At 36.9% G+C, this 23,126-nt stretch overlaps 1 protein-coding gene across 2 annotated transcripts in view; it reads left to right on the top strand.

The window, feature by feature from the left end:
- Positions 1-23,126, top strand: part of MTMR8 (myotubularin related protein 8) — a 248,952-nt gene that overhangs the window by 104,831 nt on the left and 120,995 nt on the right. The window contains exons 7-12 of one of the 2 annotated variants that reach the window (XM_070461836.1): positions 68-200; positions 1,518-1,627; positions 8,298-8,423; positions 9,282-9,331; positions 15,954-16,154; positions 18,584-18,712. In XM_070461836.1, the coding sequence (XP_070317937.1) occupies positions 68-200; positions 1,518-1,627; positions 8,298-8,423; positions 9,282-9,331; positions 15,954-16,154; positions 18,584-18,712 (749 nt within the window). The remainder of the gene's footprint in view (positions 1-67; positions 201-1,517; positions 1,628-8,297; positions 8,424-9,281; positions 9,332-15,953; positions 16,155-18,583; positions 18,713-23,126) is intronic. The other variant, XM_070461838.1, reaches the window with a different exon arrangement.

Here is a 23,126-nt window from a genome sequence, read left to right as displayed (position 1 = left end):
TGAGATTGACAAACCATGTTCTTTCATCATCTGCTCTATCTGTTCTTTTATGTTCTCAATATTGCAGTTAAATGCCTTGGCTAACCGAGCAGCTGGGAAGGGGTATGAAAATGAAGACAACTATGCCAATATTCGCTTCAGGTTCATGAGCATTGAGAACATCCATGTCATGCGGAACAGCCTGCAGAAACTCTTGGAAGGTACAAGGATTTCACCTGGGCTAGGCCAGAGTCTAAACAGATCACATAATTATGTAAGCAAAAAGTATGTCTGATTTTGGGGTGAAATATAAAAGCAACCAGGAGAGCCGAATCAATAGGTGATAAGATTTTTGACTCTATTATGAATCCAGTTTGCATAAATAGTATTGAATTATAGCAGTGTTGGTCTGACAAAGGAACTACAATATTTAGTTTCATAACTCTGTGGAGTCCATCTGGGTTTAGTTGCTATGGAAATAATGTATCTGTATAAAATTATAGAGACTGCTATGTAGAGGTGGGTAGATCAACACAAATATAAGTGAATTTGGGATTTATTTCATGTTCCTCATTTAATCTGCTATAAAGAGTCAGTCTAGTTTCATCACTGTGCTGATAAAGGGGGTGAATTTAGACTTCAAAGGAATAAAGCTGCTATCAAGCAATGGGTCATCTGTATAGCTGCAAAATAATTGGGGTCAGAATGGGGGCTAGGTGAGATCAGGGCCTCAGAGGACTCTTAAGTCTAGAACATTTCTCCCAAAGCCACTATCCAGGAATTCATGATGTGATATGTCATCTCAGGCACACATTAGGGAAAACCTGCCCTCCTTAAGTGAAGTCCCTGTTCTTCCTTTCCTCAATTTTTACTTATACTGTCTGCCAGGACCTCTCCTTCTCATGACCCTTATCAGATCCTGTCTCCTCAGTCTGCAGCCCTTTTAGGGTATTAGGATTCCTCTTCCTTAGGTCTCTTCCTCCTTTCTTTTTTGTCCCAGAATATTGTATAGTAGAAGAGAACCTTTTGCAGATTTTTTTTGAGGCAAAAGATTGCCCTCTGTTGGATAACCAGTGTAAAATGCATGAAAATTAAAATAATTTTTTTCAACTGTTGAGACAGCACAGAACTGTAAAGGAGTAGATGGTGATGTGGAAGTAGAGACAGATGTTATGGGCTACAGAGTTAGGATGAGTAGGAGGAGTTAGAATGGGGATCAAATGTGTTTTCTAATAGCAGGAGATATGAGTATTTTTCTGTGGATAATAACTCAGTCTTCTGTCTCTCTTCTTTAGAGATTTCTGTGGTCTTGGGGGTGGATTCTATGGATTTGAGAAAGCAGAAAACCAAACTAGGAGAAATGGTAGACTCTAGTCCTAGTACTGTCCCTGATTCACTGTGTGATTTCCAACTAATTATTTAACCTTTCTGTGCCTCAGCTTCCTCATTTACGAAATGGGGATCCACTTTGTCCCCTTTCTTGTTGAATAAACTGAGGTAATTGTGAATTTCAATCTCTGCTTCCTTTTCTACCTTAGTTTGTGAATTGAAAACTCCAACAATGAGTGAATTTCTTAGCGGCCTGGAGAGCTCAGGGTGGTTGAGACACATTAAAGCTATTATGGATGCTGGAATTTTCATTGCAAAGGTAATAATCAGGACTTTAAAGAACTTGCACTGACATAATTATGGGATCTCTTAAAGTAGCAGTTTATCATGGAAAGAATATAAGAAAAAGACACCTGGTTTTTAGATTGAGGTCTGCCACTAATTTACTGTGTGCCCTTGGCAAGTCTCTTTCCTTCTCTAAATATCATCCTCTGTAAAGCAAGATGGTTAGACTAGAGTATAATGACATAACTTTTTTGGGGGGTGGGTACTGAACTCTTTGACAATGTGATTGACCCTCTCCCCTGGAAAAAATGTACATATGGCTATGCATACAGAAAACAGACCTTAATTTCAGAGAGTATACAGACCTCAGATCTCTGGTTAAAAAACTCTTAAATAATATCTCATGGTCCTTCCAACTCAAATACTCTGATGTATCTTTGTGTTGATTCTAAGGTACCAAGTGGAAGTAAGACTGGGTATAAAATAAATGCAGTTTGGTTCTATGGGTTTTCAGAGCTCTGAGTATAAAGCTGAGCTTTCTGATGTCTTTGTATAGGTCTGCCTCTGAATGCAGTCTAAGTAGACTTCATCACTCATTTATGCTGAGTCACTTACTTTCTGATCTTCAGAACCCTGGCTTCTGTATCATTTATTAGGTGATGTTAAAAAAAAAGAAATTTGGAGTGTACGTTTTCTCATTTTGAAATTTTGTTTATATATTCCTACACGAGAACTTCCTCTCTTCACCCCACCCCAGTTATTTGGTAGAAGTGAAGAAAAGGAGAGAATCACTTTTACCACTCTTCTGCCATTTTCTCAGTTGAAGATAAGATTTATAGCCTCTGCCTTAAAAGGTTTTTAAGTGTGTGTATTTAACTATCTTAAATATCTAGCCCTAATGTTTTTCAATTTTCTAGTCCTATTGCCTACATTTTTCATTATGATATATTAGTGCTTACTGTGTGAGCCCCCTAGGTCATTTCAAACCCATTATTCTAGCCATTCTTTATACTGTTCCTTTTTTTGCATGTCCTATACCCATACATTTGTATTTCCTTTCTGAAACTGACTTCATGAGACCAAAGAGTGAGAATAGAGAAGAGGAATAGATTTGATAGGTAGTACAACCTCATAACCATTTGTGAATTAAAATGAATGGATGAAACAAAGATAGGCTCGCGTTTGTACAATTATCCTGTGTTTCCCAACTCCATAAATACTTATATATCCCCAGCTTGAAAAAGTCAGCCTTGAATTTTCTCTGTTGCCCTCCATCTGGTAATTGCCTCATCCTGTCAGCTATCCTCAAGTGTTTCTCAAATCTATCCTTTCTTTCCAGCCTCCGCCTTAAGTACTATATCTTTCTGACTGGTTTACTTGTCTCTAGTAATTGCTCCCCAGTTTGGCCACCAAATTGATTCTAAAGTCATCTTTCTTGAGCAAATATGATAATGTCACTTTAAACTCAAAATCCTCCAATGACTCCCCATTGCCCACAAGACCCTGGCAATCATGAAATCTTGTTATTCTCAAAAACACTATAGTGTCCCTCCCTCTCTCTTTGTCTCTCATTATCTTTATTTATTTTTCTCATTATAAAAGTTATACATGTACATTGTAGAATAAGTAAACAATTCAGAAGTATATAACATAAAATGTGTATATTCCCTGTAGTTTGCCCCCACAATATATGCATCACTGTTAATAGTTTAATGTATGCCTCTAGATCAGCACTATTTGAACTTTCTGTGTTGATGGCTTCCCTTGTGGCTTAGAAGATAAAGAATCTGCCTGCATTACAGGAGACCTGGGTTTGATCCCTGGGTTGAGAAGATCCCCTGGAGCAGGAAATGGCAACCCGCTCCAGTATTCTTGCCTGGAAAATTCCATGGACAGAGGAGCCTAGAGTCATAAAGAGTCAGACATGACTGAGTGAGAGGGTGCTGCCCGATTCATGTGATGTTGGAAATGTTCTGGATCTGTACTAATACAATAGCCACTAGCCACATGTGGCAGTTGTATACTTGAAATGTGGCTAGCGAGAGTAAGGAATTTAAATCTTTATTCAATTATGATTAGTTTAAATTTAAATACCCACTTGTGGCTAGTGACTACTATATGGCACAGTGCAGGTCTAGATTTTCAGCATATATAATTATATATAGGGCTTCCCTGATATCTCACTTGGTAAAGAATTATAACTACATATATATTACTATTATTACTCCTTTGTAAAAGTAAGATTATGTTGTGCATATTTTTCTGCAACTAACTTTTTATACTTAATATATACTAATTAATATATATTTATATATTTATATAATATATATATAATATATATACTTATATATTATATATATTAATATACTTAATATATAAATATTTTCTAGGTCAGTTCAATCAGTACTACCTCATTTTTTTTTCAGTGACTATATAATATTCTATTAAGTGAATATTTAAATTTCATTTATTAGGTGATGTTAAAAAAGAAGAAATTTGGAGTGTACATTTTCTCATTTTGAAATGTTGTTTATACATTCCTGCATGAGAACATGCTCTCTTCACCCCACCCCTATTATTTGGTAGAAGTGAAGAAAGGAGAGAATTACTTTTCACCTCTCTTCTGCCATTTTCTCAGTTGGAGATGAGATTTATAGCCTCTGGCTTAAAATATTGGTCCCTGTTAATGGACAATTCAGTTATTCACATTTTTTACAAATGCAGACATTATTGTATCAAATAGCCTTGAACATATTTCTTTATGTGTCGGCATTCTTAAAAGTGGATTTTCAGTTGAAGAGTATGAATATTTCAGACTCTACTAGATGTGGCCTAATTGCCCTTCAACTAGGTTACACCAGTTTCCATTCCCACCAACAATGCCTCTTTCTCTACATAGCCAGCATAGGTTATCATCAGTCTTTTTAATCTTTGCTAATTTGATAGGTAATGCATTTTATGTCTTGTTTTGATTTGCACTTCTTTAATTATTGGTGAAATTAAACATCTTTTCCTGTTTACCAGTGACTTTTCACTCCATGTCAAGCCCTAAGGAAAGAGTGGAGCTGCTATTAGGCCTCTGATAATACTTGAGGTGTTTGGTTAACTGGGAAGTTTAAAAGGTTGAGAACTTTTTTCCAAATTTCTCTAATTCTTGTCTTACAACCTAACTATTTTTCTAGGAATATCATTTTTTTGTACAGTCTATTACAGAGGTTACTCATTTTCCCACACCCCTGAACCTCACAGTCCATGGCAGTTTCAATATTCCCCTTGCTTTTTACAAAACTTGTTCCTCCTTTTAGGTCTGATTCAATTGGCTATTCTGCTCTATACCTCTCCTAGTGGCTCTCTTTTCTCCTCTCAATCCCGGGAGATTTGAATGTCCATGTACAAACCTATAAAACACTCAGCACTGATACAGTTCTTTGAACTTTTATACCCCAGTTCTCATACTTTTACTCCAGCTAACCTGGTTTTTCTGTCCCATGAAGACCTCTGCACTTTTAACTCCATTTTTTTCCACCTTTTCCTACTTTCTTCTCTATGAGGCCAAGACCTAGTGGTATAGCACCTCATCAATTCCACCTTGCCTCTTTTCCCTTCCATTCTACCTACCCTGCTAATCTCATTCATTCTCTGCTTTCTCTGCTTTTATATCCTGACTACTAAACAGTGCTACAAAGGAATAAATCCCATAGCCATGTTAATTTGTATTGAGTTTATGGTGCATAATATTGGTTGGATCCCAGCCCTGTTCCACCAAGCAGATATTTCTAATACGTATTTTACTTTCAAGCTGGCTATAACACTGTTATTTTCCTCTCTATAAGCACATATTCAGACTTGTCTCCATCTTTATAGAAAAATAAAGGTAGTCTCTCATCTTCCCACACAACTATTTTTTGCTCCTTCCTTGCTATCTTAGAGGAAATGGTGCCTCATACCTATATTCTTAATTCCATCCCCTTCTTCTTCAAGGAAACTTTTACCCCTATATTTTCATTCCCACCTCTCTTACATTTTTAACCTTTTCCTTCACTGGCTTCATCCCTCAGAAATATGCTCAACAGTTTTTTTGGGGAGGGAGGCTACACTGGGTCTTTGATGCTGTGAGGACTTTCTCTAGTTGCAGTGAAAGGGAACTACTCTACTTGCAGTGCATGGGCTTCTCATTGTGGTGACTTCTCTTGTGCAGAACAGGCTCTAGGGCTTCAGTAGTTGTGAAACACAGGCTTTGTTGCCCCACAGCATGTGGAATCTTCCCAGACCAGGGATTGAACCCATGTCCTTGGCATTGGCAGGTGGATTGTTAACCACTCGGCCACCAGGGAAGTCAACTCAATACTTTCTTATTCCTAAGAAAAGAATTTTTCTTATCCTTTTCTATTTACTGTTCTCTTTCCTCTTGCTTAGAGCTTTCTTGAAAGTAATTGACCTTCCTTATTTGCACTTGCTCACATCCCTTCACTCTTCGGTTGACTATAATCCAGTTTCCTTCCATACCATTAGTACTCTTCTTGCTGAGTTCTCTAATGACCCCTAACTTGTTGATCTCAAGGTCACTCTTTAACCTTTGTTCTGTTTTCTCCACTCTGCTGCATTTGGCATTGTTATCCCCATTCTCTTTGAACCATTTTTGTAGTCCTGGCCTTAATCCAACTACTATTTCCTGGTTATTTTTCTACCTTTCAGGCTTTTTCACAAGCTGACTCCTTTAATAGCCCTTTCCTTCCTCTACTTTCCCCATAAAAGTTACTGCTTTCTAAGGTCTTCCTTTTCTCACTGTGGTCTCTGTGTGGACAGCACCAGCCATGCAGTTTCCACTTATGATCTCTATTCATATTGTGGTCACATCTATACTTTGGCTCAGTTTCCTCGTTATCCTGGACTCCAGACCCACATATACAGTTGTCCACTGAATGTCCCATTGGACATCCCCCAACTACCTCAGACTCTCCATGGCCTCAAATGAAACCTTATCTACTCTGAACACTAACTAAAACTTGTCTCTTCCTCTGTGTTTAGTTCAGGCTAATGGTATTGTCATCCACTTAGTTATTACTAAATGACACATTTAAGAGTCATTTTTGACTTTCCCCTCTCCTTCATCTCACATCTCTTCTGTCTATATGTCCTATTAAAAATTTTATTCTTAACATCCCTCTTATCCTTTTCAGCCCCACTGCTACCGCCTTTATTCAGCTGCATATTGCCTTTCACAATTTTAGTGGCTTTTTGACTGATCTTTCTAAATTCAAACTTATTCCTCTTATTCTCCTTATTGTCACCATAGTGAGTACATCTGATCATGGCACTTCCCTGCTTTTAACACTCCAGCGACTCCCTATTGCCACCAGATAAAGTGCACACTTGTCAGTCTGAACCTTGCCCTCCTGGCCAGACTTGTCTCTCCTCACTTTTAGTGTAGCCTCAACCACCAAGCTAGTTAATAATTCCTCACCTATGCCATGCCTCCTTGCCTTTGTAAATATTGTCAGATTATGCCCCCTGCATGGAATATCCATTCCTCCTGGTCTATCTGACAAATGTCTACTCATCTGACAAGGCCCACTTTAGTTGTCTCCTCTTCTTTAGTTATTATGTGCCTTTGTTGTATCTGGTGTTAACTTTCATTGTTTTAGTTATCATTGGTTTGTAGTCATTCATTTAAATGTTTGTCTTTTTTGTATCCCCAGTGCACACTATAATGCATCTTGTATAGTCACTTGGTAGTTATTGGCTAGGTGAGTAGATGAATGAATGAGTGAATAAATGACCTTCTTCTTCCTCACCTGAGAAAATCCTACATTTTCTTCAAGGCTCAAGCTTCCCTGGATCCTACAAAAGGCTACATTACCCTATAGCATCAGTTTTTCCACTGCATTGTATTTATTTACCTTTGGTAATCCTGAATAGTTTGCTCATTGAAGGCAGAAACTGAGTCTCATCTTTGTATCTCTAATCCTTAGCATATACATGACATAGAGGGATACATAATTAAGTGCTAGAATGAATAAGTGAATGCTCAATAGCTCCCATTGCCGAAATTGCTCAGGTTGAGTAACTGCCCATATTTTTACATCATTCTGATTATATAGAAACTTACCTAAGACAGGCAAACTTCTCCACCATAAGTTAGAAGTATTTATATTAGTAAGACTAAATGGCTAAAGATTCCGAAGGAAATTACTGTCAGGTCTGGGACTGAGATGCAGAACTGTCCTGTTTTTGAGCGTGAATTCTTCCTCTTGCCCACTCCTCTCTCTAATAATTGATCCATGTCTTCTTTGGAAGTTTTATAAATGTAGATCTTCTTTTGTTTTTCTTTTTACACATATCATGTGTTGGTTTTGATTTTCTTTTCCTACTAGGTAAGCTCACCTTCTGTTACATTTCTTTATTTTCTTTTTCATTCCCCATGTGTGCATGCTCAGTTGTGTCTTACTCTTCACAACCTTATGGACTATAGCCTATCAGGCTCCTCTGATTCTCCAGGCAATCCTATGGACAGAGAATAGTGGAGTGGGTTGCCATTTCCTTTTCCAAGGTCATTCCTTACATAGGATACCCATATTATGAGAAGAAATTAATGTAGCCCAGTTAAGACCAAGTTCTCTGCTGTATTGATGGTAACTGTATATAATTAACCCGGCATGCTATGTAAAAGTTGTTTATGCTACTTTTTGCCTTTGTCTTTACAGGCAGTGAAGGTAGAAAAGACCAATGTCTTAGTCCATTGTTCTGATGGGTGGGACCGTACAGCACAAGTCTGCTCTGTGGCCAGCATCCTCCTAGATCCATTTTACAGGACATTCAAAGGACTCATGGTAAGAGAGCAGTGATTGGATTTTACCTTGCACAAGGGGCGATTATGAATAGATCAAACATAAACTCTCAACCAACTTGTTTTCTATAAGAAAGAGGTCTACAAAAACAGCTCTGTTTTTCAGTTTAGCTTCTTTCCACTAAAGTAGGCATTTACAGTCTACATAATTTCCACTGCACACTCAACATAGTTTCTTACCCATTAGAACTTAAGTTGGATATAATAGGCTGTTTGGTGCAAGGTAAAGGAAAGACTCAAAAAGTTAACAAAGTTTACTGGATGGTTGTTAAATAAGCAAACTGATGGGCTCATCATCTTCAGTGTCAGCTATCTTGATGTCAGACACATGATTGTTTTCTGGTGCTGAATCGAAAACTTTTTACTTTGTCTTTCTATGAAACAGAACTTACAGTAGGAGTTTATCCTCATTTTTCTTTTGAAAGTGCTTTATATTTTTTAATGGTTGAAATGCTTTTATACCAAGATTTGTTCTTGGTACAAACTCAAATACTGCCTTTGGATTCCTGTTTCTTCATAGGTTGAATTTAATAAGTTTATCAAGATTTAGTTATGACTCATATGTCCTGTCACACATTATGTAAAAGCCAAAGAAAATATGACAGTGAATACAAATCCAGAATTATTTCTCCTGAGAGCTTTGAAATTTGAAGACAGCCTTTATAGTCCTTTAAAGGAAATCCAAATTACTTATTTATCATTTGGGAAATTAACTTTATGATTATTCAACACAAATTTGTACAAAGTTCACTTCAGCAAAGTGTTTTGATACTTTATAGGTATGATGAATTAATTTTATGATTTTTCTAATGCAAGGTTTTCTTTTTCTATAAAAATGAAGTTCCTGATAGAGAAGGAATGGATATGCATGGGCCACAAGTTCTCCCAAAGGTAAAATTATCCTCATTTTAAAGGTAGAGGCTAAGGAGAATTCAGTAGGGTGAGATTTATCAAAACCCTGATATGTTCTTGTGTAAGAAGGAAGATTATAAGTTGAACATGGCATGAATCTCTTTTCATCAAGAAACACATATTCCATACACAATGCTAGGGAACTAGGGACACGGGTGTAACTAGACTATTATATCTGCCTTCAAAGTGAAACAAATGATTATATCCAATCATTAAATATTTCAAGGAAGAATAGACATCACAGGCCACAGAAGAAAAAGAGCTTAACTGTGTTTGAAGAACACAAGATAGGCTTCCAGGAATAGGCACTATTTAAGGATGAATTTTAGGGACTGAATAGGAGTTTGCTAGAGAGAACAGTGAGCATTCAGGTAGAGGGAGTAATATCTAATGCAATGCAACTTTTAATCTTTTATAATAAAAAAGGCATTTGCACATTTCTGTTCTTTGGTAAGAGGTGGATGCAAGGACTTATATTTATTTAGTGATCTAATGCTGCTATAAGTCAGACAGCCTCACTGAGACTTTGTGTGTTATGAGAATAAAAGATGTTTACCAAATACCTAACAATATGCTGTAAACTATGTGAGACACTGAGCTAATAACAAAGGCACATAAAATATGAGTTTTACCCTCAAAGAAGTTGCTATTCAAGTCTTAGTATCCTACATTGGTGTGTATCCATTTAATTTCTTTGATTACCACTCTCTAGCTATTTGGATCCCTCTATTTGTTCTTCTTTTATCAACAAACTTTGGTCCAGGCAGTATGCCAGGTTTTGAGGGGACTGTATTGGACCAGATGTGTTTGCTGTCCCTTCTTTTATAGAAAATAAAATCAGTGATGACAGCATAGTATGATTTGGGCTTCCCAGGTAGTGCTAGTGGTAAAGCACCGGCCAGCCAGTGCAGGAGATGTAAAAGATAAGGTTTTGGTCCCTGGGTTGGGAAGATCTCCTGGAGGAGAGGATGGCAACCACTCCAATATTCTTGCCTGGAGAATCCCATGGACAGAGGAGCCTAGTGGGCTACAGTTCATATGGTCACAAAGAGTCAGACACAACTGAAGCGACTTAACACACACACATAGTATGATAACTGCTACAAGGGAACCTTATCCATTCTGTGCAAAGGAAAATTCCTAGAACTGGTGGTATTTTAGAACATTAAGAAGATGAGGTTGATCTATTTTTAGGTTTTGAGAAATCTCTGTACTATTTTTCACTCTGGTTGCACCATTTTATATTACCACAAACAAGTAGGATGTTTCCCTTTTCTCCATATCCTTGGTTAGTATTTATTGTGTTTCTTTTTGAGTTTCTTTTTGGGTATATATCTGAGAAAAAACAAAAGCATTAATTTAGAAACATACAATGCACCCCCATGTTCATAGCAGCATTATTTACAGTTGCCAAGGTGTGGAAACAACCTAAGTGTCCATCAATAGATGAATGGATAATATATATATATACATTACACACACACACACACACACACACACACACACACACAGTGGAATACTACTCAGCCATAAAAAGGAGTGAAACTTTGTCATTTGCAGCATCATGGATGGACTTTGGAGGGCATTATGCTAAGTGAAATGAGTCATACAGAGAAATACAAATACTGTATGATATCACTTGTATGTGGAATCTAAAAATTCACAAACTAGTGAATATAACAAAAAACTAGCAGACTCACAGATATAGAGAACAAAGTAGTGGTTAGGAAGAAACTAGGGAAGAGGGGTAAAGAGAGGAGTAAAACAGGGGTAGGAAATTTTTAAGAGGGTTATGAAATTATATGAAATCATGTGTCTGAAACTGGTGAAAATTATAAAGCACTATAGATTTAAAGAATCTTTCATGCAAAAAAAGTTTTAAAAAATAAGATTGAAGATTTGTGCAAAACAAAACTACAATAAGATATCACCTCACACCAGTCAGAATGGCCATCATCAAAAAATCTACAAACAATAAATGCTGGAGAGGATGTGGAGGAAAGGGAACCCTCTTGCAAAGTTGCTAGGAAAGTAATTTGATACAATCACTATAGAAGACATTATGGAGATTCCTTAAAAAACTAGGAAAAAACTACCATATGACCCAGCAATCCCACTACTAAGCATATACCCTGAGGAAACCAAAATTGAAAAAAGTCATATGTACCCAAATATTCATTGCAGCACTATTTTTTTTATTGTTGCTCTCATTCTTTTTTTTTTCAATTTTTTTATTGTAGTGGTTTTTCCCATACATTGACATGAATCAGCCATGGATCTACATGTGTTCCCCATCCCGATCCCCACTCCCACCTCCCTCTCCATCCCATCCCTCTGGGTCTTCCCAGTGCACCAGCCCTGAGCACTTGTCTCATGCATCCAGCCTGGGCTGGTGATCTGTTTCACCCTTGATAGTATACTTTTTTCAATGCCGTTCTCTCTGAACATGCCATGCTCGCCTTCTCCCACAGAGTCTAAAAGTCTGTTCTGTACATCTGTGTCTCTTTTCCTGTTTTGCATATAGAGTTATCGTTAACTTCTTTTTAAATTCCATATATATGCGTTAGTATACTGTATTGGTGTTTATCTTTCTGGCTTACTTCAGTCTGTATAATGGGCTCCACTTTCATCCATCTCATTAGAAATGATTCAAATGAATTCTTTTTACTGGCTGAGTAATATTCTTTAGTGTATATGTACCACGTCTTCCTTATACATTCGTCTGCTGATGGGCATCTAGGTTGCTTCCATGCCCTGGCTATTATAAACAGTGCTGAGATGAACATTGGGGTACATGTGTCTCTTTCAGATCTGCTTTCCTCGGTGTGTATGCCCAGAAGTGGGATTGCTGGGTCATATGGCAGTTCTATTTCCAGTTTTTTAAGGAATCTCCACACTGTTCTCCATAGTGGCTGTGCTATTTTGCATTCCTACCAACAGTGTAAGAGTGTTCCCTTTTCTCCACACCCTCTCCAGCATTTATTGCTGGTAGACTTTTGGATAGCAGCCATTCTGACTGGTGTGTAATGGTACCTCATTATGGTTTTGATTTTCATTGCAGCACTATTTACAATAGATAGGATATAGAGCAACCTAGATGTCCATTGACAGATGAATGGATAAAGAAGCTGTGGTGTGTATTTACAATGGAATATTAGTCATAAAAAAAACACATTTAAGTCAGTTCTAATGAGGTGGATGAACCTAGAGCCTATTATACAGAGTTAAGTAAGTCAGAAAGAGAAAAAAAACAAATGTCATATATTATCACATATATATGGAATCTAGAAAGATGGTACTGATGAACCTATTTGCAAGGAAGAAAAAGAAATGCAGACGTAGAGAACAGACTTATGGACATTGGGTGGGGGGAAGGAGAGGGTGGGATGAAAGTAGGGAGTAACATGGAAACATATATACTACCATATGTAAAATAGATCAGTTCAGTGGCTCAGTCATGTCTGATTCTTTGTGACCCCATGGATAACCAATAGGAATTTAAAGTAGATAGCCAATGGGAATTAGCTATATGACTCAGAGAACTCAGATTGGGGGTCTGTAACAACGTAGAGTGGTGGGATCGAGTAGTAGGTGGCAGGGAGCTTCAAGAAGGAGGGGGCATATGTATACTCATGGTTGATCCATATTGATGTATGGCAGAAGCCGAATACAATACTGTAAAGCAGTTGTTATTCAATTAAAAATAAATAAATTTTAAAGAAGATTAAAGATTTGAAAGAAATAGTGGGTGTTTTATAGAATGACTCCTTGGGAGAAAAGAGAGATAAAATCTTCCTTCCAAATGAAAACATTTAGCTTGAGGTATAACCAAGAACCACCCTTACAGCAGAAAGCAAAGAGGAACTAAAGAGCCTCTTGATGAAAGTGAAAGAGGACAGTGAAAAAGCTGTCTTAAAACTCAACATGTGAAAACCTAAAACCATGGCATCTGGTCCCATCACTTCATGGCAAATAGATGGAGAAAGAATGGAAACAGTGAGAGACCTTATTTTCTTGGGCTCCAAAATCACTGCAGATGGTGACTGAACCCAAGAAATTTAAAGATGCTTGCTCCTTTAAGAAGAAAATTAAGTCCTTGCTCCATAGAAAATCTATAACCAACCTAAACAGCATATTAAAAAGCAGATACACTACTTTGCTGACAAAGGTCCATCTAGTCAAAGATATGGTTTTTCCGGTAGCCATGTATGGATGTGAGAATTGGACTATAAAAAAAGCTGAGTGCCAAAGAATTTATGCTTTTGAACTGTGGTGTTGGAGAAGACTCTTGAGAGTCCCTTGGACTGCAAGGAGATCTAACCAGTCCATCCTAAAGGAAATCAGTCCTGAATATTTATTGGAAGGACTGATGGTGAAGCTGAAACTCCAGTACTTTGGCCACCTGATGTGAACTGACTAACTGGAAAAGACCCTGATGCTGGGAAATATTGAAGGCAGGAAGAGAAGGGGATGGACAGAGGATGAGATGGTTGGATGGCATCACCCACTCGATGGACATGAGTTTGAGCAAGTTGGTGATGGACAGGTAATCCTGGTGTGCTGCAGTTTATATGGTCACAAAGAGTTGGACATGACTGAGCAACTGAACTGAACTGATAATTAAGAACACCTCTTCAGTGGAGACTACATGGAAGGACAGGTGGAGAAGGAATTAAGTTTGTAAATGTCAAAGGCAGAAGTTAGATACTTTTACTTGATGGCCTTCCTCTTTTTCATTAATACTGTAGACATCAATGTGAAATGTGTCAGGGTTACAGAAGATAGCTTAAAATTTGCATGAGCTGTAAGGGTTAATGGGAAAACTGTATTAAGGATATACATAAAGGTTGCTGCTGCTGCTGTTTAGTTGCTTTGATCGTGTCCAACTCTGTGCGACCCTATGGACTGCAGCCCCCAGGCTCCTCTGTTTATGATGATTCTGTCCATGGGGATTCTCCAGGCAAGAATACTGGAGTGGATTGCCATGTCCTCCTCCAGGGGATCTTCCCAACCCAGGGATTGTACCCAGGTCTCCTGCATTGCAAGCCGATTCTTTACTGTTTGAGCCACCAGGGAAGCCAAAGGATACTGGAGTGGGTAACCTCTCCCTTCTCCAAGGGATCTTCCAGACCCAGGAATTGAACCTGGGTCTTCTGCATTGCAGGTGGATTCTTTACCAGGTGAGCTATCAGTGAAGGCCATTAATAAAAGTTACTTGGGAGCAAGTAAGTTCCAGCTGAGTATGGAGACTTAAGTTCTCAATTTGCCTGGTTTTAAATTTTTCTCAAGCAGTATTCATCAGTAAGGATGTGGAAGCAGAGAACGTAGCTTTGTTCCTCAGTGGTTGGATTTTGAAGGAAAATAATGACAAAAAAGACCAGAAAGTTTGAAGAAAATGGGGAAAGAATAGTTGATGGGGGCAGATCTAGAATATAGGGTGGTAAGGAAGCTAGGAGGAATCTGGCAAGTAGAGAGGTCCAAAGATGAGGGCTGGATGAGGTAAGATGAGCAGCTTTTTGAAATATAATATGTGGTGACCAGAGCAGACTATTGAGATTAAGGTTTCAAAGTGGAGGAAGCACCTTTAGCTAACATCAGGAAACATGGTGGATGTCATGGATACACAAGCCTGATGTGAAGTAGATGTAAAGATCAGTGAAGTACATTAGTTAGTTAAAGAGTCTAAGCTATTGTAGGTTATCTGCATCTACTCCAAAGATCAGTACTTACAACTGGAGTCAGATTCTTCAGAAAATGTAGAGAAGTGGCCCAAATATTGTAGAAGACAACACTGAGGAAAATGAATGAGCATGACCCATAATGGAAGTATTTTTAAGAGAGTAAAAGGAGTAGTTGAATGCAGTGGTAACGAGGAGAAAATTGATCCCACTTCAGCTTTCTTTTAGGATTATGATACATGAAGAGTGAATGATGAGCTTTCTCCATTTTATTTGGGCCCCAAGAAGTAGTGTCCTTGGTGAGGTAGATTTCGATTATATCAAAAGGTAGAACATTCAGTGTAGAAGCTAAGGACGCCATGTATGTTTACAGTGGATTAGGGCTTCTAGTGGATGGTAGAGTTGGGAAAGAGCATCATGGGAGAGAAAACATTAAACAGTTCTGGGATGAGATTTTTTCATTCATTTTTACACCAGGCACTATCCAGTAAACAACATAGATATGATCTTTGATCACATGGAGCTAAATGTAGCTGGTAAATTAATTGAAATTAAATATACTTGAAAATTCAGTTCCTTAGTCATACTAGACACATTTAAAGTGCTTAATAGTGACTGCCATATTGGACAGCACAAATATGGAACATTTCAATCATTGTAGAAAGTTCTATTGTAGAGGATGTAAAAGGAAATAGAATAGATTACCAAAGGGTTTACAATCTGGATAATAGTGAAAGTTGCTGGTGGCTAAGAGGTCCACTGGACTTAATGAACTTTGAGATTCTAAGTGGTATTTTGGCATTACGTATTTCCTTACCAATTCCATCACAGAAACAGAAGGCAACCTTGCTATAGCCTGTTCCAAACAGTGTAATCCCTGATGTTAATCATTGTCTTTCTTTACCTTTACTTGTATCTCTTAGGTGTGGCCACCTGGATGGGGACTCTAAAGAAGTATCCCCTATTTTCACACAGTTCCTAGACTGTATCTGGCAATTAATGGAACAATTTCCATGTGCCTTTGAGTTTAATGAAAAGTTCCTGCTGGAAATTCATGACCATGTTTTCTCCTGCCAGTTCGGGAACTTCCTTGGAAACTGCCAGAAGGATCGAGATGATCTGAGGTGAATTCAATTTGTGAGAAAACACTGAATAGGGAGAGGAGATCAGTGTAAATTTACCAGTCACCCTGAATTTGGGACAGCAGTTCACAAAAGGGGAGGAGAGGACAACTATAAAAATAATTTTTGAAGCATAAAACACTTGGAATTTTATGGGTAGTCCTCAAAACCTTAGATTCTTTATCTGTGAAATAGGGATAATGATACCTATTTTTCAGATCTATCATGAGGAACCAATAAAGCAATGGATGTGCAAAGATTTTATAAGGAATGAGTGTGTGAGTAGTCATTAGCTACTGTCCTTTATCATTTGTGTCTAAGATCACTAAATAGCAGGTCATAGGCCAAGTCTGGCTTAACAGGCATATTCTGTTTGATCTGTAGAGTATTTTTTAAACTATTAATTAGTAGTCAGCATTTAAATATCTTAATATTTCATATAAAAATCCAGTTGTTACAGGATTTTTTCCTCAATCAAAAAGCCATTGTGGCAAGATATTCTGCAAAATCAGGAACTCTGGCAGTACTAGACCTGCATTTTCTAATGGCAATAATCATCTGGAGCTGAATAATAGCTTGCTCCATTTGAATGAAGCAAGCTCACTCTTGTTTGCTTGCCACAATTCTCACTACTCTCTGTAGTTTATTCTCAGCTCACTTCATATGTTACTTCCCCAGCTCCTATAGGCACTTGAATTGGTACCAGACATAAACTCTAACATCCTTGCAATGTATAAAATGTAAATAATTTTTGAAGTTGACAAGACAGAGTTTCTGGGAATAGCATTCTCCTTGTTTTAGAGTCAGAGAAAAAGAATAGAGAAGGGAAGTGACTATCTCACAATCCATTCTTGTTTCATAGTTGTTAGCTGAGTAGCAATTAGCTCAAGTTCTCAGGCCCTGATATGATATATCCTGGATAATTCAGATGATATCTCTAATTCTGTTTTCTTGTCAACACTGAGAACAGTGGTGAATCTTCCTGCTTCAAAATCTGTAGTTACTTAGTAGCTTCTGCACACATTTCTATTTCATTTTGCAACGAGAACTTTCTTATCCTCTTCCCAAATGCTTATAAACACATTTGTTCTGTCTCTGACCTGCTTTTCTAGCACTAAAATCAGGGATCTTTTCCATATACTTTTTCTCCACCCTCTTAAAATGAGGCTAATATATCCTCAACCCACTCCTCACACAAATCTGAATCTCCATGTAAAAGTATGAAAGTTGAAAATTTTAACATATGCTTTAATAGTGGTTATATAAAACAAGCAGACATATCATTCATCCGTGAAAGAAAAGACATGGACTCTAGGATCAGAGAGACCTAGGTTCAGATTTTGGCTCTGTCACCTACTAGCTGTGTGACTTTTTGCAAATTAATTTTTGTCTCATTTTCTCATTATTATTTTGGGAATAAAATAACTCACAAGGTTTTATTATATAATTTAATAGGGTATTTTAAGTAGAGTCTGGGACAGTGTTTGACACATGGTAAATACTCAACAAATACTACTTATCTTACCTCTGCAAGATTTTTTTTCTTTTTTCAACAAACAACAAATGAGAAAGATGCATATACAGTTCCTTTGGCCGCAGTGAAATGGTCTGAGAATTCTAAAAGTTACAAGACTACAATTTTAAGTCATATACCCCATATCACTTCTCTTTTTTGTCCTCCTAGAGCTTTCTTTGACACTGTATGAGCAAATGAACTTCCCATGCGTGGATGCACAGCAGCTTTCACTGGGGACAATGAATTCCATGCTTTTTTGTGTTAACTAAGTCGCTTCCCAGGGACTCAGCTAAGGGATAAGAAGAATCAGTCTTTTAATATAAATATCACAGTCAGTGCTGTTCACCTAGGATAACTCACAAATATTTGCTAATATAAATTGCTAAATTGTCTTTCACTGTCTTATACCTTCTGAGTGGAGGAGAAGCTGGCTTGAAATAAAATATAGAAAAGCCAGAAATTTACCTCTTGTCTGTTAATTTACCAGATTTTTTAAAAGTAATTCTAGATTTTTTAAAAACTGGAAAGGTTATTCGTAGAATCCAAGATTTGGAAGAGACCTTAAAGATCACATTATGCAAATGAGAAAGTAGGCCCAGAAAGGGCTAGGGACATCACTAAGATTACATCACTACTCTGTGGCAGAGAAAGTATCTCTACATATATACTTAGCATGTTTCTCTTCAATGTGGAATTCTTTCTAATCTCTTTAAAAATGGATAAGTTGAAGCCCAGATAATTTGTTACGCTATCATTCTTCATTACAATTTATTTTCGTTTTCCTTATATCATATCCTAGCCCTCTGTCTTAAGTTAGGTTACTTGTTAATAGAATTTAGATGATTGTCAAGTTCAGCAGATCTATTGATGTTACTTGCTGCTTTTAATTTTTTGGCTTGTTTTTCTTTTCTTACAGAATATATGAGAAAACCCATTCAGTGTGGCCTTTCTTGGTTCAGAGGAAACCAGACTTCAGGAACCCTCTTTATAAAGGCTTCACTGTGTATGGGGTACTCAATCCTAGTACTGTGCCGTACAACATTCAGTAAGTTCCTAAGCTGTTCATCCTTTCTTAGAACAAGCTCCAGCTTCTTTGCCTCTCCTTGTATAGCTGACATCATCTCCATAACCCAAGCTATGGAGTAGGACATTCTCTCCCAGATTACCCATTCCTTGCTGCCTCTGAAAGCAAGACCACACTCCCATTGGTTTTCATGGCTTTGTAGTTACTTGCTTAGGGAAATAAACAAGAAACAATAGTTTATTTATAGTAGTACAACCAGTCAAGATGTAGGTTGTTTCATTGCTTTTAGTCTTTCCTTACGTATTTCTCTTCTTTCTTATCCTTTTCCCCAACAAAGAGAAGGAAAAACAGAGAAAGAGAATGTGCTGATATAGTTTGTTCTACTTTCCCCACAAAGTGTTAAGTACAGGGTGCCATGCTCACTGACCACAATTCAATGAGTACAAGACAGAACTGAATGCATTTATTAAATCTAATGGTTTATTTTGTATATTCTGTAGGATTTTATATATGTAAGATCATGTTATTTCTAAATAGATATTGTTTTAATTATTCCTTTCCAATTTGGATGCCTTTTATTTTCTTGCCTAATGCCTTATGTAGAACTTCCAGTGCTGAATAGAAGTAGTGAAAGCGAGCATCCTTATACTGTTCCTTATCTTAGGAGGAAATTTTTCAGTCTTTCTCCATTGAGTATGTTATAGTTTTGTTTTGTTTTACAAATGACCTTTATCATGTTTAGGACATTCCATTCTGTTCCTAGTTTGCTGAGTGCTTTTATGATGAAACTGTTTTAGATTATATCAAATGTTTTTTTCTGAATCACATTGAGATGCAGATGATTATGTATTATTTTCTCCTTAATTTTATTTTTTGTTTGTTTTTGTTTGGCCACACTACATGGCTTGAGGGATCTCTGGGATTGAACCCAGGCCATGGTAGTGAAAGCTCAGAATCCAGGGCATTAGGCCAGAGAATTCCCTCTCATTAATTTTGTTAATGTGGTGTGTAGCACTGATTTTCAGATGTTGAACCAGCCATGCTTTCCTAGGGTGAATCCCACTTGGTCATGGTATATAATCCTCTTAATATGCTGCTGCATTTGGTTTCCTAGTATATTGTTGAGGACTTTTGCATCTATATTCATAAAGCATATTAATCTACAGTTTTGTTTTCTTATAATGTCCTGGTCTGTCTTTGATATCAAGGTTATAGTGACCACATAAAATGAGCTGAAAGTGTTCCATTCTCTTTAACATTTGGAATAGTTTGAAAAGGATTATTGTTAATTCTTCAATGTTTAGTAGAAGTCACCAGTGAAGCCATCTGTTCCTGAATTTTTCTTTGTTGGGAATTTTTTGATTACTGAATCAGAAAATGTTATAGGTCTGTTCAAATTTTTTAATTTCTTGAGTCATTTTTGGAAGTTTGTGTGTTTCTAAAATTTTTTCCATTTCATCTAATTTGTGGGCATGCAATTGTTCATGACTTTCTCTAGTATTTTTCTTTATTGCTATAACTTCAGTAGTAACATCCCTAACTTAATTTATGATTTTAGTAATTTGAGACTTTCCTCTTTTATTTTTTGAGGCCAAAATACCTTCGTTTAATGTCAAAAGCATCTTGTACATAAACTGGATAATACATATTAAATGATGTATTTCGGTTAGTTTTGGGAGTTTGAGGGGCATTTTTCCAGTTTTATTGTGATATAATTGACATATAACATGGTGTAAGTTTAAGGTATATAATGTAATGATCTGATACATGTAAATACTGTGAAATGCTCACCACAACAAGATCAGTTAGCACATCCTCTACTCATACAGTTACCATTTTGCTGTTTGCTGTTATGGCGAGAACATTAAAGCTCTACAATCATAGCAAAATATGGAATGCTTCACAAATTTGCATGCTATTATTTTACACCTGTCATGCTAACCCCTGTATCATTCTAATTGTATTATATATGCTGCCAAAATGAACACCCTGTCATTGTTTTTAATCAGTTTAACTTAATATTTTATTGAATTTATTAATCTTTTCAAAGAACCAACTTTAGTTTTGTTGATTTTGTCTATTTTATAATCTCTATTTGATTTATCTCTGTTTTAATCTTTATTATTTCTTCCCTTATGCTAACTTTGGGTTTAATTTGCCCTCCCTTTTTAGCTTCATAAGGTGTAAGATTAAGTGGTTCTTTTTTAATGAATGCATTTACAGTTATAAATTTCCTTTTTAGCAGTTCTTTCTCTGTATCCCATAAATTTTGGTATATTGTATTTTTGTTTATATCAATCCCAAAGTACTTTTTAATTTGAATTTCAGATAGTTCAGTTCAGTCGCTCAGTCGTGTCTGATTTTGCGATCCCATGGACTGCAGCATGCCAGGCCTCCCTGTCCATCACCAACTCCTAGAGTTTATTCAAACTCAGATAAACAAACAATAATTTACCTAAAGAGCTTAGATCCTTTAATGCACTTAAATACAGTTCTTAAATGTATACACAAATGGGTTAAAAGTTAGAGTTAAAAATTAAAAATAAGAAACAATGAATTGGGGCATTCAAGGCACAGCCTTTCTCTCCTCCCTAAGTGTCATCTTCACCCAGGTGAGACTCTCTGAACATCCATTTTCCCATGCAGGTTCCAAGAAGCAGTCAGTTAAATCACTTTATTCCATAAAAGTCCACAAAATAGATTCTAAGGAAGGGGATATGTGGGTTGAAGGGAATGTATGTATTTAATTTGTTATAGGTAGTGCCAGATTGAGCCTGACCCTCTTGTAGGGTAGAAGTACTGCTTCTCCCTTTCTCTCTGCAGGCAGAGATTGACTTCCCAGCCCAATCCCTCTATCTGCTTCCTTCAAGAAACAGCTCTGTCCTTTTTCCTGACCCTTTTCATCAACAATGTAAGGTTCTAACCAGTGCTGTGATGAGCTATATCGGAGCCTGTTGCAATGGGCCTATATATGTGCTTACCGTCTCCTACTACCCTGTTCTCTGTATCTTTGTGTTTATCTTTTTTGTTTGTTTTTCTTCTTATTCCACATATGAGTGAAATCATATTTGTCTTTCTCCATCTGACTTATTTCACTTAGCACAAAACCCTTAATATCCATCCATGTTGTCACTAATGGCAAGATTTTGCCTTTTTATGGCTGAGTAGTATCCTGTTGTATATATATGTTTTGTGTGTGTATTTGTGTGTGTGTGTGTGTGTGTGTGTGTGTGTATATATATATTCTATTCTTTATCCATCAGTCAATGAGCAGTTGTGTTGTTTCTATGCCTAGGCTATTGTAAATAAATCTGCAACATACATAGGGGTGGTGTGTATCTTTTCAAAGTATTATTTTTGCATTCTTCATATGAATACCCAAAAGTAGAATAGCTGGATTATATAGCATTTCTTTCTTAACTTTTTGAGGTATCTCCATACTGTTTTCCATAGTGGATGCATCAAATTACATTCCAATCAGCAGTGCACAAGGGTTCACTTTTCTCTATATCCTTTCCAACACTTGTTTCCTGCCTTTGATACTAGCCATTCTTATGGGTGTGAGGTGATATATTGGGGTTTTGATTTGCACTTCCCTAATAATTAGTGATGTTGAACTTCTTTTCATGTGCCTGTTGGCTATCTGTATGTCTTCTTTAGAAAAATGTCTGTTCAGATCCTCTGCCAATTTTTTTAAAAAATCAGGTTGTTTATTTTGTTGTTGCTGAGTTATATGAGTTCTTTATATATTTTACATATTAACCCCATATCATATATTTGCAAATGACTTGTCCCATTTGGTAAGTTGTCCTTTCATTTTGCTGATGATTTCCTTTACTGTACAGAAGCTTTTTAGTTTGATGTAGTCCCATTTGTTTATTTTTGCTTCTGTTTTCCTTGCATGAGGAGAAAGATATTGCTAAGACCAATGTCAAAGAGCATACTGCCTATGTTTTCTTCTAGGGGTTTTATAATTTCAGGTCTTATACTCCAGGATTTGATCCATTTTAAGTTGAATGTTATGTCTGCTATGGGTTAGTGGTCTAGTTTCCTTTTTTTTTCCCACATGTGGATTGTCCTGTTTTCCTAATGCCATTTTTTTGAGGAGACTACCTTTCTCCATAGTATGTTCTTTACTCTTTTATCATAAATTAATTGTCCATATGTGCATGAGGTTATTTTTGTGCCCTCAATTCTGTTTCATTGTTCTATGTATCTGTCTTTCTGCCAATGCTGTGATGTTTCTGATACTGTAGCTTTGTGGTATGCTTTGATTTTGGGTTTTTTTTTGTGTGTGTGTGTGTGGTGTGCTTTGAAATCAGGGAGGGGGATACTTTCACTTTGTTCTTTTTCCTCAGAATTTATTTTGCTATTTAAGTGAAAAGTGAAAGTGTTAGTTGCTTGTTTGTGTCTGACTCTTTGTGACCCCATGGGC

The sequence above is a fragment of the Odocoileus virginianus genome, chromosome X (assembly GCF_023699985.2).
Source record: "Odocoileus virginianus isolate 20LAN1187 ecotype Illinois chromosome X, Ovbor_1.2, whole genome shotgun sequence".
NCBI lineage: Eukaryota > Metazoa > Chordata > Mammalia > Artiodactyla > Cervidae > Odocoileus > Odocoileus virginianus.
The sequence above is the reverse complement of the archived record's forward strand: the minus strand, read 5'-3'. Positions and strand labels throughout refer to the sequence as shown.